Raw genomic sequence first — 13,203 nt, forward strand, 5'->3', positions numbered from 1 at the left:
CACATGACTGCCAACACTATCTTTCTCAAACTCTCCCTCTTCTTAAAGAGCTTTTATGCCTCAGCCTAAAACATCTCGTATTTTGTCAGATTTCACGTCCTCTGTATCTGTTCTTTTTCTGCTGTGAGTCCAGAGACTCCATCTTTGGCTCCACTTTTTTTTTTATACTTGCGCACACTGCAAACACAGATGCACAGCTTCTGTTCCTGGGCACTGTAATGTACTTCAAGATGGCAAGTACTCCTAACTTCCCATTTATATTTGAGCTTTCTCTTCTAATCTCATCTCTGGAAGATCTTCTCCAAATTGAAGGAGATCAAGGAAACACTAGCAACTTAAAACTTCAAATAGGAGACCAGAAATTCTTCTCCCTTACCCTACCTGTCCAGGGTCTCTGACACATTCCTTCGTCCCACATATGAAAGCTACTGCCAAAGCGCTTCCATTCCACCTCCACTGTCTGTATCTTTGCCCTGCTTTGATCATGGCTGCTAGGGCTACTCTGAATCCCTTCATTCTGGATTTCCCAACCCATCCATAATGCAACCACCCAAATCGTCTTCATTGCAGGTGCTCTGACCACATAATTCCCCTTTCTCAGCTCGTTTTTAAATTCTGTATCCCCTTCTGACTTCACATACTTCACGGTAGTTTCTTTCGCAGAGCCTCATCACCTCATCGCTGGCTGCAAGTCACTTTCTTACTTTGCTCACTTGTACAAAGTGCCTTCTTTCATGTTGCACCCCGCAGCTTTTCAAAGCCTTTTCAAATTTTGTATGCAAACTCCTTCAAAGCTCTCCCAAAATTCATACTGCAGTCCAAATATAGTAAAAACAAACCCAAGCCACACAACTAAGAAACCAGAGCAAATGTGCATACGGAAAAAGCTAATAACTAATGATTCCCAGGCAACGAGCAGCTTCACTGAATTCCCTCTCTACCAGCACTTTGTTAACTACCTCTACACCTTCTCCTCTTCTTGTAAATTTGAAACAAAATCTTGAATGACTAGGAGCAAAGAACTCTTTTTCCACTCTGCTGCATCTACATTTGCATGCCAGGGAAAGAGTAACAGAACATGAAACGAAAAGCATTCTATTTACTGCACCGAGTCCAACACGTAGCTACAGCACAATGTTAATGTGGGCAATGGTAATTCACGGATAAAAGCGGCATTTACCTGTATGGAAGGGAACGTCTTATTGTTTTCAGTACTGTGTTCTCCTGGAATGCTGCCTGCCGACCTTCCCTCGCATTTGTATCTGAAACGCATGCCCCTTTGCCTGGGTTGTTCAAATATTTCAATGTAGGGCTCGGGGCCACCTTAAAAACAAAACATTTTCAATGTTAGTACACCGTAGAGCTTAACAAGCAGCAGAAGATGTAAGAATTAGAAAATCTAGACTCTTCGATTGATATGACCATCCTTCCACTTGGTCTGCCTTCTCAGACAATCTACCCTTCTTTTTATGTACACGCACACATTGAAGGCGGGGGGTGAGGGGAGAGAACAGATTTTAAATGAAGCCTCAGGTATCAACGCCGCCTAAGTAATCAGCAAAGGACGCCCTCCCCTCCATCCCACCTAGAACTTAGCTTCTTTTAGCTATTAGAGAGTATCTGTCTGATTAAAGAGGATTTTATACAACAGAAAACAAACCGTAATTTTGCGGGACTGGTTGATACTTTTAATTACAATACACTTTTAGGAATGGTTGTCCTCTCAAAGTACAGGTACTGCCAGTCCTACGTTCTCTCAAATGTCCTCTGAAAGTGAAGATGTTTCCTCAGAATTGATTGACTTAGTTCCTATTATAGTGAAGCAGAAACTATGCAAATTATGCAAAAAAACCCAACCAAACAAACAAACCCTCCTGGGTTGAATACCATCACTGTGGGCTCAGAAAATACCTGATTGCTGGTATTGAATTCTACATCTTGAGCTGCCCACCTCCCACAGGGCCAGCTTCCAGTTGCGGTACCTCCCCAGACAACGAAACCTCAGTAAAAGCTACAGGGCAGTGGTCAAAAAGAGGTTTTCGGGAAACACGAGTGATAGACAAGAACAAGAGACAGCAGAACTCCTAAATGGGGGGGTTAGAAAGACATTAACTTAGCAAGAGCGTAAGTACTTTTCAAGTGATGTTTTATTGCCAGACAGTAACAAGCTATTTAATATATCTTACTGAGAACATCAAACAGGATAGTCAATCAAACAGTGACAACAGTGGGATGGCATGTGAAAAACAAATAACAGAGGGTAAGTAAATATTGTAGAAGTTGAATCATCACGGTGCTGCATGATCAGAAGAACATAGCTTATGGAAATGTCTACTGAGCTCTCTGTCATCTTCATATAATAGCATCCTACTCTAGCGAGGTTGAGCATCACAAACAAACATGACAGGCAACATCCTGTGGCACAGCACTGAAAAAAGTGCTTGGACTTCAACATAATAAGCAAAATAGTTATTAAATATATTGAAAACGCTGAAAGGGTAAAAGATCCCCTACTTCCTTTTGCCCAAGGTCTATACAGCCTAAGGTCCGCAGCATACGAGTTTTGGCAAAGAGGTGGATTCCAATCTTAACTCCATAATAAAGGCCTCTCTTTTGTTGCACCTACAATGATTTAGGTATACCTGCCAACACAAAGCTTGGACTTTATGCCTGGGATTTGCTGATCGCAAAACATTTCCAGTGCTACAGCGGTTCACGCTCAAAGTCAGAAAATACTAGAACCTAAAAGATAAAGTAATTAAGAGAAGCAGAGAAGGGGTGGAAAGAACTACCTCTCTGAGATGTCACCTTGGTCTTGCCTGAATGCACATTTCAACTGTAAGGCACCTACAGACAACTGTGGAATGGCAGTACGTGAAAGCAGCTCTGATACCAGAATTGTCTTCAACAACAAGTGCCTTTCCAAATCTTGAATGCCTTTTAAAAAGGCACAATGCATTTCAACTCCAGGCTGTATTTGGTGCCAAACATTTGAGAACTACGGTTTAGGACTCTCTATATTCCTTGTTAACAATTTATCAAAATGCAGTATCTAAACTGATCACGTCCCATCCAGTAGTTTTTAAATAATTTTCTGAAAATAGACCATGAGCTGTCACATTAAATACACATTAGCCACTACTCTAGGTCCAGTCACTTACAAGGATGGTCCCTTTTCTAGATACGTCCCAGATTTTACCTAACCCTCCTTTAAATAAGCTTTGCATATTTTCTCTTTCTGGAAAATACGCAAGTCCAGCAAAGGGCGGGGGGACAGGCATTGGTAACAAAAAAAAGCCTAGAAATGACGTAAAGCTGGTTTCAAAGAGAGAGCAGAAGTCTGAGCTTCTCACAAAACCGAGCTCACACCCCAGCGTACGGCTATTCAACTTTCACGCTTAAATCTACTTACGCTGTTGTATTTATCAGCACAGCCCAGCGGACCAGACAACAGAGGACTTCTGCCAGCAGTGAGGAGCGACTGCTGCCTATCAGTCAGCCTCCCGTTTCCATCATGCAATTGAGGAGAGGAAAGAATCTCGCCTTTCCATTTCTACGTAACACAGTACGCCACAAATACAGACACGTATCCATATACTAAATTAAAGATCTATTTTAGACGTTATAATGACAAAATTGCAGTAAAGTGCTTGCTAATCATCTCACTTCGGAGATGCACATGCTTACATAGCTGCTAAGCAGACGCACGGTACACCCACATACATTACGTATTTGTCAAGACTGGCTAGAGCCCTGCTGTTCAAAACTACTGTAGAACACAATCGCTCCAAGTCTAACTCTTTCTGCTTTCACCAATAATTTCCCTTCGTGCTCTACTAATGCTTGCTTAAGAGGACTTTTTTCTCACCTATTAAGAGCACTTTATTTTAAAACTGTGGGCTCAGTGATCTTTACGGGGCTGTGGTTGAAACAAATGTCATTGAAGGCAAACCCACTGCCTAACAGCAGGTGTGTTTGTGGGAAAGTAAAGCTCAATGATGCGGTAGCTTCCAGAGATTAAACATTAAGCTTCGTTTTATCTTGGTTCTCTCTCACTCTATTTAAGAATCACGTTATCATCTCTACCACGATTATTGGTGTCATCACGTTTTGTGTAGAGAGGAAACACACAGAAGCGTTTGCGCGAACTAAAAGGTATTATTGTCAGCACTCTGCAGCGAAGCGGGGGTCTGTTCGGCGTTCCCTATTTCTGTAAGTCAGCACTGCGCTTGTGAAGTGGCACGGCTTAACTATTGCACAATCTGCTCTCACGCACCGAGGTCTGTTAGTTCCCACACAGTTGCTAAAGACCTGTCCTCTTCAGGTCCTGCCGTGTTTGTCAAACAAATACGAGCTATGTCAAAAAACAAACTCTCTTTTGCTGGTTCTGGAAGAGAAACGCACGGCTGCTCATATTACCTACCTGCCCACAACTACTCGGAAAAGCATCTGAAATGGAAGAAAAGCAAAAATCGGGCTAATCCTTCATCTAAGTGCTTAAGAGTTTAATTTGTATTTGCAATTAATTATAATTGCCTAAATGCATGCTAGCAATAGAAACCATTACGCAACGTATTTCAACCTGCCTCTTGTTCTTTTTGTTATAAAATTGTTTATTCCCCCCGCGCCCTGAACGCTACACTAAATAATTTAAAAGAGAATACAGGAGATCAAGCGTCCCGATTCCATACGCAAGGAAAATAGGTAAGCGCCGTAACAGCACCAGGAGTTCAGCCAGCTTATCCTCATTCAAGAGCTGAAGGCTGGTTTATTCTAAACTGTTTTGAGCAATACAAACAGGAACAAAAGGACAACCCCAGAAACTCCAAACAACGCTTCCATCAGGCCTCTCCACGATGAGAAACCTGGGCCGGTTTAAAGTTTAACGGGGCCTGTGCCATTCGGGAGGAAGCGCGACACGCCGCCACCCAGCAGAGCGACAACGGGATCAAGCGTCCGTACGTTTTGTCTTGTCCCCGTGCTCAAAGGGAGCAGGCTCTGGAGGGACCACACGGTTTGCAATTTTCTTGCTCAACTAGGAGCGCCCCGCGAACAGCCTCTCCAAGCAACATCTGCGTGTGAAAGCAAAGCAGCTGCAAGGTCTCTGCGGAAGACGTGAAAGTATCGCCCGAAACCCTACGATCCGAGGTGACTGCAGTGAGACGCGGACGGGAGCAGTGCCGCCCTTCGACCTCGACGTCACTGCGCTGTACAGATCACCGGTGACCCTACATCCTCCACGGCAACAGCCGTTTCCGAAAAGCAAAAGCAAATAATCTACGCGCTTATAACCTCCTGCAACAGCTCAGGCAAAGAAAACAACGGTGGAAGATTTGTTATAGCACGTCCTAGCTCAATCTAAAATAACCGAAAGCGTAAACGCGTTTTTATTTTAGAAAGCAGTAACCTACCCAGGGCTCCATAAACCATACAGTTTCTAACAGAGAGACAAAACTGCTCGCAAACTTCCTCTTTACTATCGCGTTATATTACAGAACAGCAACCAAAAGAAAAAAAAAACCAACCAAAAACACACGCACAACTACAAAAGCTAGCTAGTACCAGGAAGTTATGAACTTCCCCTACTGAAAAATTCCTTGTCTAGTTCCTAATTACACTGAAAAGACATTAATATGCGAAGAAAGAAAAGCGTTATCTCCTGCTTCGGTTTTGCCACTCTAAAACGCAACGTCACATTTAAAAGATGCCTCCATACAAATTTTCTCTCTCTGTTGACAGTTAGCACGCCTATATATTTAGCAGGAGTGAAAGTTCATACTTTGGTAAGGGGTAACAGAACACACACCCCACACCCCCCCAAGTTTTGAGGCTGGAAAGCATCTTTCCCTAGAAACGCTCTTCTAGTTAATGCTGCCAAGTCTTAAGTTTTGGGGGTTTTTTGAACCCTAAGAAAGATACCAGAGAAACGCCTCCCGAAAAGATGACAAGCTCGGTTTAATTTAGCCTAAAGAAACTTAATTGTGCTTTTTGTTGTAATTGCTCAACGCAGGATCCCTTATCTACGTTACTTTGCATTTATGCCGTCTCTGTTTCTCGCTCGTTTGCATTCTCCTTCCTCGGCAAGCTCCTGTGCGAACAGGATCCTGCTCAGCATCACAGAGCCTTTGGCCTGTTGACGCCTCCAGCCCAGATACGGGACCCATGTGCTTATTTAACGCCTCAACGTTTTAACGACACGATTTGAAGACTTCAAAGATCCATTCGGAAACGTAACAGCCTTACGAGGTCTTGTCGCAACTCACCCGAACAACCCCGTGATGTTGCTTCACGAACTTTTCCCATCAGCCTACTTAACAAGCTACGCGGGCAGGGATTCGGTGTCCCAAGCCGATGCCGGGCACCCTTTTTCGGACTGTTACTCGCCCACCTCTGACTGCCTGCGGGTTTCAGTCAGGAGGGAGCCGGTGGAAGGGGAGAAGCGAGCCCTCCCCTCCCCGCACAAAAACCAGAACCAGCCGACAGCCGGCACTTCCCCTAACTCGGCACTCGCTCCCGTAGCGGCGCGGTCCGCGTAACGAAAGCCACCGAAGCAGGGAGGAAGGGCGGAGGGGGCTCGGCTTTCCGCCGCCCGCATCGCGGCCGTGCCGGGGCGGCGGGCGCAGCCCCGCGGGGCACCGGGAGGCGCGGGGCCGCTCCCCCCCGCCCCGGCCATCCATCCCCGCCGGTACCGCACACAGCCCCCCCCCCCCCCCCCACACACACACCCCTCCCCACCCACACTCTCCCCGGCCCCCCGCCGCCGCGTCAGGGCCCGTCCCGCCGGCTCACCGGCCATGCTGACAGTTCCTCGCAGCCGCTCCGGCCCACTGCCGCCGCCGGGCTCCCCGCCCGGGCCCCGCACACCTCGGAGGGACGGACGGACGGACGGACGGACAACACGCTGGCTCGGAGGGACGGCCGGGCCCGACTCCCTCCCGCCCCGGCTGGCTGCGCCGCCGCGCCCCGCACGCCGCCCTTTTCAGGGGGAATTTCCCGGCGGGCGGACGTGCGCGTTGCCGCCCCCCGCCCCGGCTCCGGCTCCCGCCCCCGCCGCGCCCCGCCCGGCCCGGCCCGGCCCCGCCCGGCGGCGGAGGGCGGGGGCCGAAATCCGCCCCCCCCCCCCCCCCCGCCCCGGCTTCGGGGAGGAGGAGTGGAACGGCGGGGCGGGGGGAGAAAGGACGGCGTCCCCTCGCAGGGGAGAGCCACCCCCTCTCCCCACGGCGAAGGGGTCGGTCCCCCGGCCCCCTTCTCCCTTCCTCGGCGAAAAAGGAACGAAAAGAGTCACGTTCCGTTTGCTAGAGCCCTCTCGTTTCCGAGCGCGGGAGGGGTACTTGGAGCCTGTTTCTTTCAGGCCGGCCCAAGAGGTAGCTAGCGCACTACCCCTCGCTCTCCTGTTTTTCAGCACCTGGAAGCCACCTGCCATGGCAGCATCCCTACGCCACCCTGCTTCCCCTCTCCGTAAGCCTCGAGGGAGCAAGCGCGCTCGTTATCCACGTTTTTCCCAGTTGCAGGTGGGCCTGGTGGCCACACATCGCCAGCGATGACGGAAGACTGTACTTGGTAGTGTTAACAGTGAAGTTACAAGCTGATTAAAGCACAACGGTCAACTTAAAAATCTACCTAACCTTCAGAGCATCCCAGATCCAAATCTGAAACGCATCTCGCAGCTAGATCAAGTGAAGGAGGTGAACACCGGGGGAAACAACCCCACAGGCCCAAATTTGGATGAGGTGGGGGGATCAGTGAGGAACAAGCACATCTAGGGGGGTTAAAAACACCTGTAAAGAGAAGAACACGAAGGAACACACCCAGCTGTGGTACAAGGCTGCATTTAGTTAGCAACAAGATTTAATTCCCACCCTTAAAATCTTTACTCTGGGAATACAATACACTGTCACACGTGAAAATGCAGTTAAATGAATTAGTATTCTTGAAAAGGAAACATTAATAAAATAACAAGAGCAGCCTCAAAGAGCACTCAAAGCAAGGTACATAACCGGTAGTTTTTTTACTCTTCTTTTTCTCACTATCCTTTTTTAAAGCAAAGGTTACTGGGATGTTTAGAAGCGAACCACAGCACAAAGCGCTGCTCTGTAACCTGCAAATCCGTATGCTAACCCAGGTAGTTAAGCAGAAGAGACTGCCCAATGCTCGTTATTCTTCCTGCTCTGTAGTCCATCTCAACTTAACAGGACTTTTCCTTATAACCTTAACTTTGCCCAGCTACCATCACTCATGGTTCTACAGTATTTCCTATAAAGGGAAGTTATCTTTCTCCACCCCGCAAGCAAAACTTGCCTCATTTAAGATTCACAGTTCGTCGTACAGTAGGATTGTTACACCCCTGTCAAATTTATAACTGAAATCACAGTAGAAGAATCCTATGGGGCACACAGGAAAATCAAAATGTCTGTGACGTTAGCTCTAGAAGATTAAAGGGAAGAACAGCTATATTCTTATAGTTAGATATTATGCTGAAATAATTCTATGGTTGTGGGTTAGTTTCTTGCCAGAAGAACACGATTTCTCATGTTCTTTCCCACAAAAAACCCAAGAAAGGTACAAACCAGCAGTGCCCCAAAACCATGAGAAATTAGGACTAGATCTTCAGGTCTTCAGGGATTTCTTGGATTCTCTATGATTGATGATGTAAAATAAAGCAGGAAAGGGGTTCTAGCATTCTAAACCAAACTTAGACTTTACCTACACATACACACACAACCCCAAAGCACGCACCGACAAAGAGACCGCAAACGCAACATTCTTCAAGGTGGTAGCTGGGGGTTGAGGTGAGGGTAGATGCTTTTCTCTTGCATTTTCACCGATGGGGTTAGAAGATGCCAACGGGATGGCGTGATAACACGGAGGGTGCTTGGAGCTCAGCGTCTCGTTGCTTGTGCTGCTCTACGGTAAAAGAAGCACCAAGGCAACAAATAGGAAAACACGCAACCCGGATTTCTCTCTGCTACGCGCCTGCATCCCAACACGTTTAGCTCATGAACATCTAATATTAGAAGCACCTTCATTTTTTTAATTGATCACCTGGCTGTGGCACAACAGTTTTGGACAGACTTCATTCACAAGGTCGAACAGCTGGAGAAACGCTCCCAATTTGAGGGCATCCCTGCAGGTCACGGGAGTGATCTGGGCAGGATTATAGAAGGGAAAGGGGTGCTACTCCTCTCGGCTAGCTGAAGCTGGGAAAGCCCCGGGAGGTTCTTACCCAGGAGCTGGAGTGTAGATGTGAGTTTTGGTTTTGGACGGAAAGCAAGCTCTCAATGCAGGCATATGAAGCGACTACACACTTTTCCTTTCTTATCTTCAGGCTGGTTTGCAAAATCTCAGATAGTAAACTGCGGCCTTTCAGGAAGAATGAATTTAGGTGCTTCCCTAAATACAGCTTATATTCCTGGTTCTCACCTACTTCTCTGCCCATGACGCTACTGAAGAGACACAGACCAAGGTACCTGGGAAACTCTGTGGCTCAAAACAGAAGTGGCTACTCATTTGTTCAGAAGGAAAGTGTTATTGTAGGTTATACAGCCTAAACCGATGTGAAATTAAGGGCAATATTCCAGGCAATAGAAATACCATGTTATGACTAAAACATCAATAAACATTCCCTGTTTTCCCCCGGCTCTTTTGAACTCTAACTCTTAGGGCTTGCGGGAACAGGCTACTCAAAGATAATCCTTAAGACTGCATGTTAGAAATTGAGGCAGTATCTCACATACACGCCAGCATCTACGGTACAAACTGTTTCTCGATATTATTTTTAAGAAAAAGATGAATGGGTTACACTTCTTATAGCATCCCAAAAACTTTAACTCTATCCCTACCCCTTCCCTAAAATGAAAACAACCTGTAATAAAATTAGAGGAAAACTAACCATATGAAGTGTTTCACCGTGCAAGATCTACACGCTCCCATCATCTGAATACACGGAGACTGGATGTGGCTCAGGAAGTCCTTGAACAAAGTTACTGGAGGAAGGACAGTGTGAGTGGAGACATGTTCTTGACAGTTTTTCCTCTCTCCAACAGTAGCCATAAGCTGATGCCCAGGGAAGACCACAATAACGGGCCAAAATGATCTTCTAGTCTAAGCCCAGCGTGGCTGTTTTATAATACGCTCGTGTTCCTAAACTAGGGGAACGTTCTACAGGAACCGAGAAGCCTTCCCAAGTAAAAGGCAAAAACCCAAACAAATTGAAGAGGCCTTACTCAAAATCATGCAAGCATATAGACGGATCCCTCTATTCCTGTGACTACCCTGCATGCAATTTTGTTCTGCCGTGATCTGAATCTACGGCACAGGGATTATCCCGCGAGAGTGATGCGAACTAGAGAACTGCAGTATAGCGCTGGTAATTACAGAAACCTGGTCAGCAACTGACACGAAGCGCAAGAACATGTCATAACTTTGGGCATATGCAGATCTTTGCAAAAAGCAGGACGGAATTCCCCTCCTGTAGCATTGCATAACAACAGCCAGGTGCATCACTATTATTTTTGTCAGCTGACTTTGGCTATAGCCAGAGGCAAGATACCAGAATTCTTAGACCAGTTTGATCCAGTGCTTCACTTCCTGTCTTCCAGTTAAAGCCAGTGTTTTAAGATCCCTTTTTTTTTTTCCCCCCCCACTTACCAAGTCCAAAGACAAGTCCTCCCTCCTGCTTTTCACTGGCTGCTGCAACTAGCGCAGTTAACACCTAGGCTGCTGTAAAGGAATTAAGCTTCCTGCTCTGGCAGGGATTGTCACGGGGCAAGCAAGAGGAGAAAAGGGCGGGGAGGGGGGGCAAGGAGGAAAAAAAAAACACCGCTAAAAACTTCCTACAGCAAAGGATTGAGTGTTTGACGTGGTATTTGTCGAGGCTAGGACGATGGCTCTTCAGTGGTGCTCAGCAGAGGCATTGCCCAACGAAGTCTGCCGAAGCCTGCTGCGATACAAAAGCAGCATAGGCAAACTGTTAAGTCTTTATTTCCTGCTCCCAGCTATCGGGCTTAGATCAAAGATAAGCCACTTGTCACTGGCCTGGTTAAGCAGCCAAGCAGGCACTAAGGTACTTTAGAATATGGCTCTCCTAATAAGGTACATCATACGAGGAATAAAGATAACAACAACAAAAAAAAAATCATTCACTTCTCCCCTTATGGAATAAAGTTAAGTCCTGTTTTCTCATCCACTGTATCTCAAGCCTCACACACTCCCCTGATCAGTAATTTCCAATCCTCTATGCCTTAAGAAACCTTTTGTTATTTGAAGTATGTTTTTTTTTTTTTAATCTCAAAGGCCTCTTATTTAAACACCGTCAGGCCTTTTGACGGTTAAAGCTTTTGTGGTTACCGGTCCTGAGGAAGGTTCTAATGCAGAAGCCATTCCAAGAAAAGTCATGGCTTCCAGATTAATGATAAACTCAAAGGTTGTTCAAGCCGTTCTGCTGGAAGCGTTCCCGTGTCATGCTTTGAGCCTGTTTGACACAGAACAATGCTACTGTGCCTCCGCTCAAAACAGGGTGGAGAGAAAGGAAATGCTAATAGGGAAAGGTTGGTCTTCTGGATAAGGCACAAGGCTATGATTCAGGAGACTGGAATTCGGCTCTTGGCAAGTCAGCCTTTCTACTCTTAGGCAAGTCTGTTTGATTCTCTGAGCCTCAATTTCCCCAACAGAAATCAGAGAAGATACTTCCTTGCTCCCACACTTCTACCTTATTCACTCATGATGCAACTACTTCAGGGGATGAACCGCTCGTCATACGAAAGTGCTGAGCACAATAAAATGATAGTTCCACGAACACTTTAGGCTGTGGTAGTGTCAGAAAAAGGCAGTCTCTTCCCTCTTTCTCTCTTCTTACCTCCAGGCAACTCGCTCATGTCTGTTCTTATGCTCTTGCAAGCACTCCTCTGGCGATACGGGAGCTTGCTTAAAAGTAACCTGGGGGCAACAAAAAGATTGTTTTTGTGCTGGTTCAGTTTTTACTGAGCCGGTCCCACGTACAATCACAGAAATTACTGTGCCAGCAGCAATGAACGTGGTGGCACCAAGGCCAGAACAAGTTTCTGGAAGACAGATTGGGGCAGAGGTGCCAGCTTCCTGACAGAGCGCTAGCTTCACAGAACTGTAGCATAACACGTATTTTTAGCTTGAGAAATTGGTAAATCTCTCTGAAATTTCTAATTTACAATCCTTCCTGCCCAGAGTTAGCTTTCAGAGCAGTTCTCGGGCACCTTCTCCCCCAGCCCTCTCAACTGTTTCCTATTCCTTTCTCCTCATCCCAGTGCTACAAACACGTACCGCAGTTTGGGAGTTGCTGCATTATTTTAAATAGAGAAAAATCTTTCACCTTTGTTGGCAGGCAAAGAAAAAAATAATTGAGGAGCATTTTCTTTTTCCACAGCGCTACATAAAAGCCTCATCTTACAGTGATGCTGATCCAGTGACCTCTGAAATGGACAAACTGCAAACTTCTTCCTTATGCCACAACCAAGATTCATCTGACGCAGTAGCACTGTAGTGAGAGGACTTAGGGAAGAGATGAGCTCAGGCTGAGCATAAGGAACTAAATCAGCAGAAGACAACTTTTTTCTGCCCAGAATGGTTTTTCAAATAGATTCGCTCTCCAAGCCAGATCACTATTGCTGGTACCAAAAGGAAGCAGCAGAATTGCTCTAGCTGCAGCCACAAAAAAAAAAAAAAAAAAAGTAGGGAGGCAGAAGGAAGGATGGGAATCGTCCCCTTTGGCAACAGCAAGCTATTGGAATACCTTCGTTGTAACGCAAAAACTATATACTGAAAAAAAATAGGCAATGTATGCTCATATTAATTCTGCTGCTCCCCAAAACCCCGGCACGTACCAGCCAGCCATTATGCACTGGACCCACCTACAGAGGATAACAATCGCTCCTCCAGGTTTTTATTACAAGACTTCCCTTTTCCCTCAGGGCTCGCAAGGAGTTTAGGCTACTTAACATCACCTTGAGCTTCAGGAGTCTCAGAAGACCGTATCTGCAGCCAATAATAAAGAGATTAAAAGGCACATTGTTTCAGTAGAGCCCCACCAGATATACCTCCTTTTAATTCGAAGTCTTACACCTTATTTTTAAATCTCTAGCCCAATGATTCATGTAGTTCTGACTTGTACAGTTAAAGGATTACAGGCAGGAATCGCAGAAGGCGACACCACTCTTCAGGCTGAACATAAAC

General features: G+C 46.3%; 1 protein-coding gene across 2 annotated transcripts in view; it reads right to left on the minus strand.

Annotated features, from left to right (window-relative positions):
• Window positions 1–6,916, minus strand: part of REL (REL proto-oncogene, NF-kB subunit) — a 33,726-nt gene extending 26,810 nt beyond the window's left edge. Inside the window, exons 1-2 of one of the 2 annotated variants that reach the window (XM_076335152.1) lie at window positions 6,790–6,916; window positions 1,181–1,323 (exon numbers count right to left, since the gene is read on the minus strand). In XM_076335152.1, the coding sequence (XP_076191267.1) occupies window positions 1,181–1,323; window positions 6,790–6,796 (150 nt within the window). In that variant the 5' untranslated portion in view covers window positions 6,797–6,916. Of the gene's footprint in view, window positions 1–1,180; window positions 1,324–3,412; window positions 3,475–6,789 lie in introns of those variants that run through there. The other variant, XM_076335153.1, reaches the window with a different exon arrangement.
• Window positions 6,917–13,203: the final 6,287 nt, after the last annotated feature.

The sequence above is a fragment of the Aptenodytes patagonicus genome, chromosome 3, assembly GCF_965638725.1.
Source record: "Aptenodytes patagonicus chromosome 3, bAptPat1.pri.cur, whole genome shotgun sequence".
In the NCBI taxonomy this organism is placed as follows: Eukaryota; Metazoa; Chordata; class Aves; order Sphenisciformes; family Spheniscidae; genus Aptenodytes; species Aptenodytes patagonicus.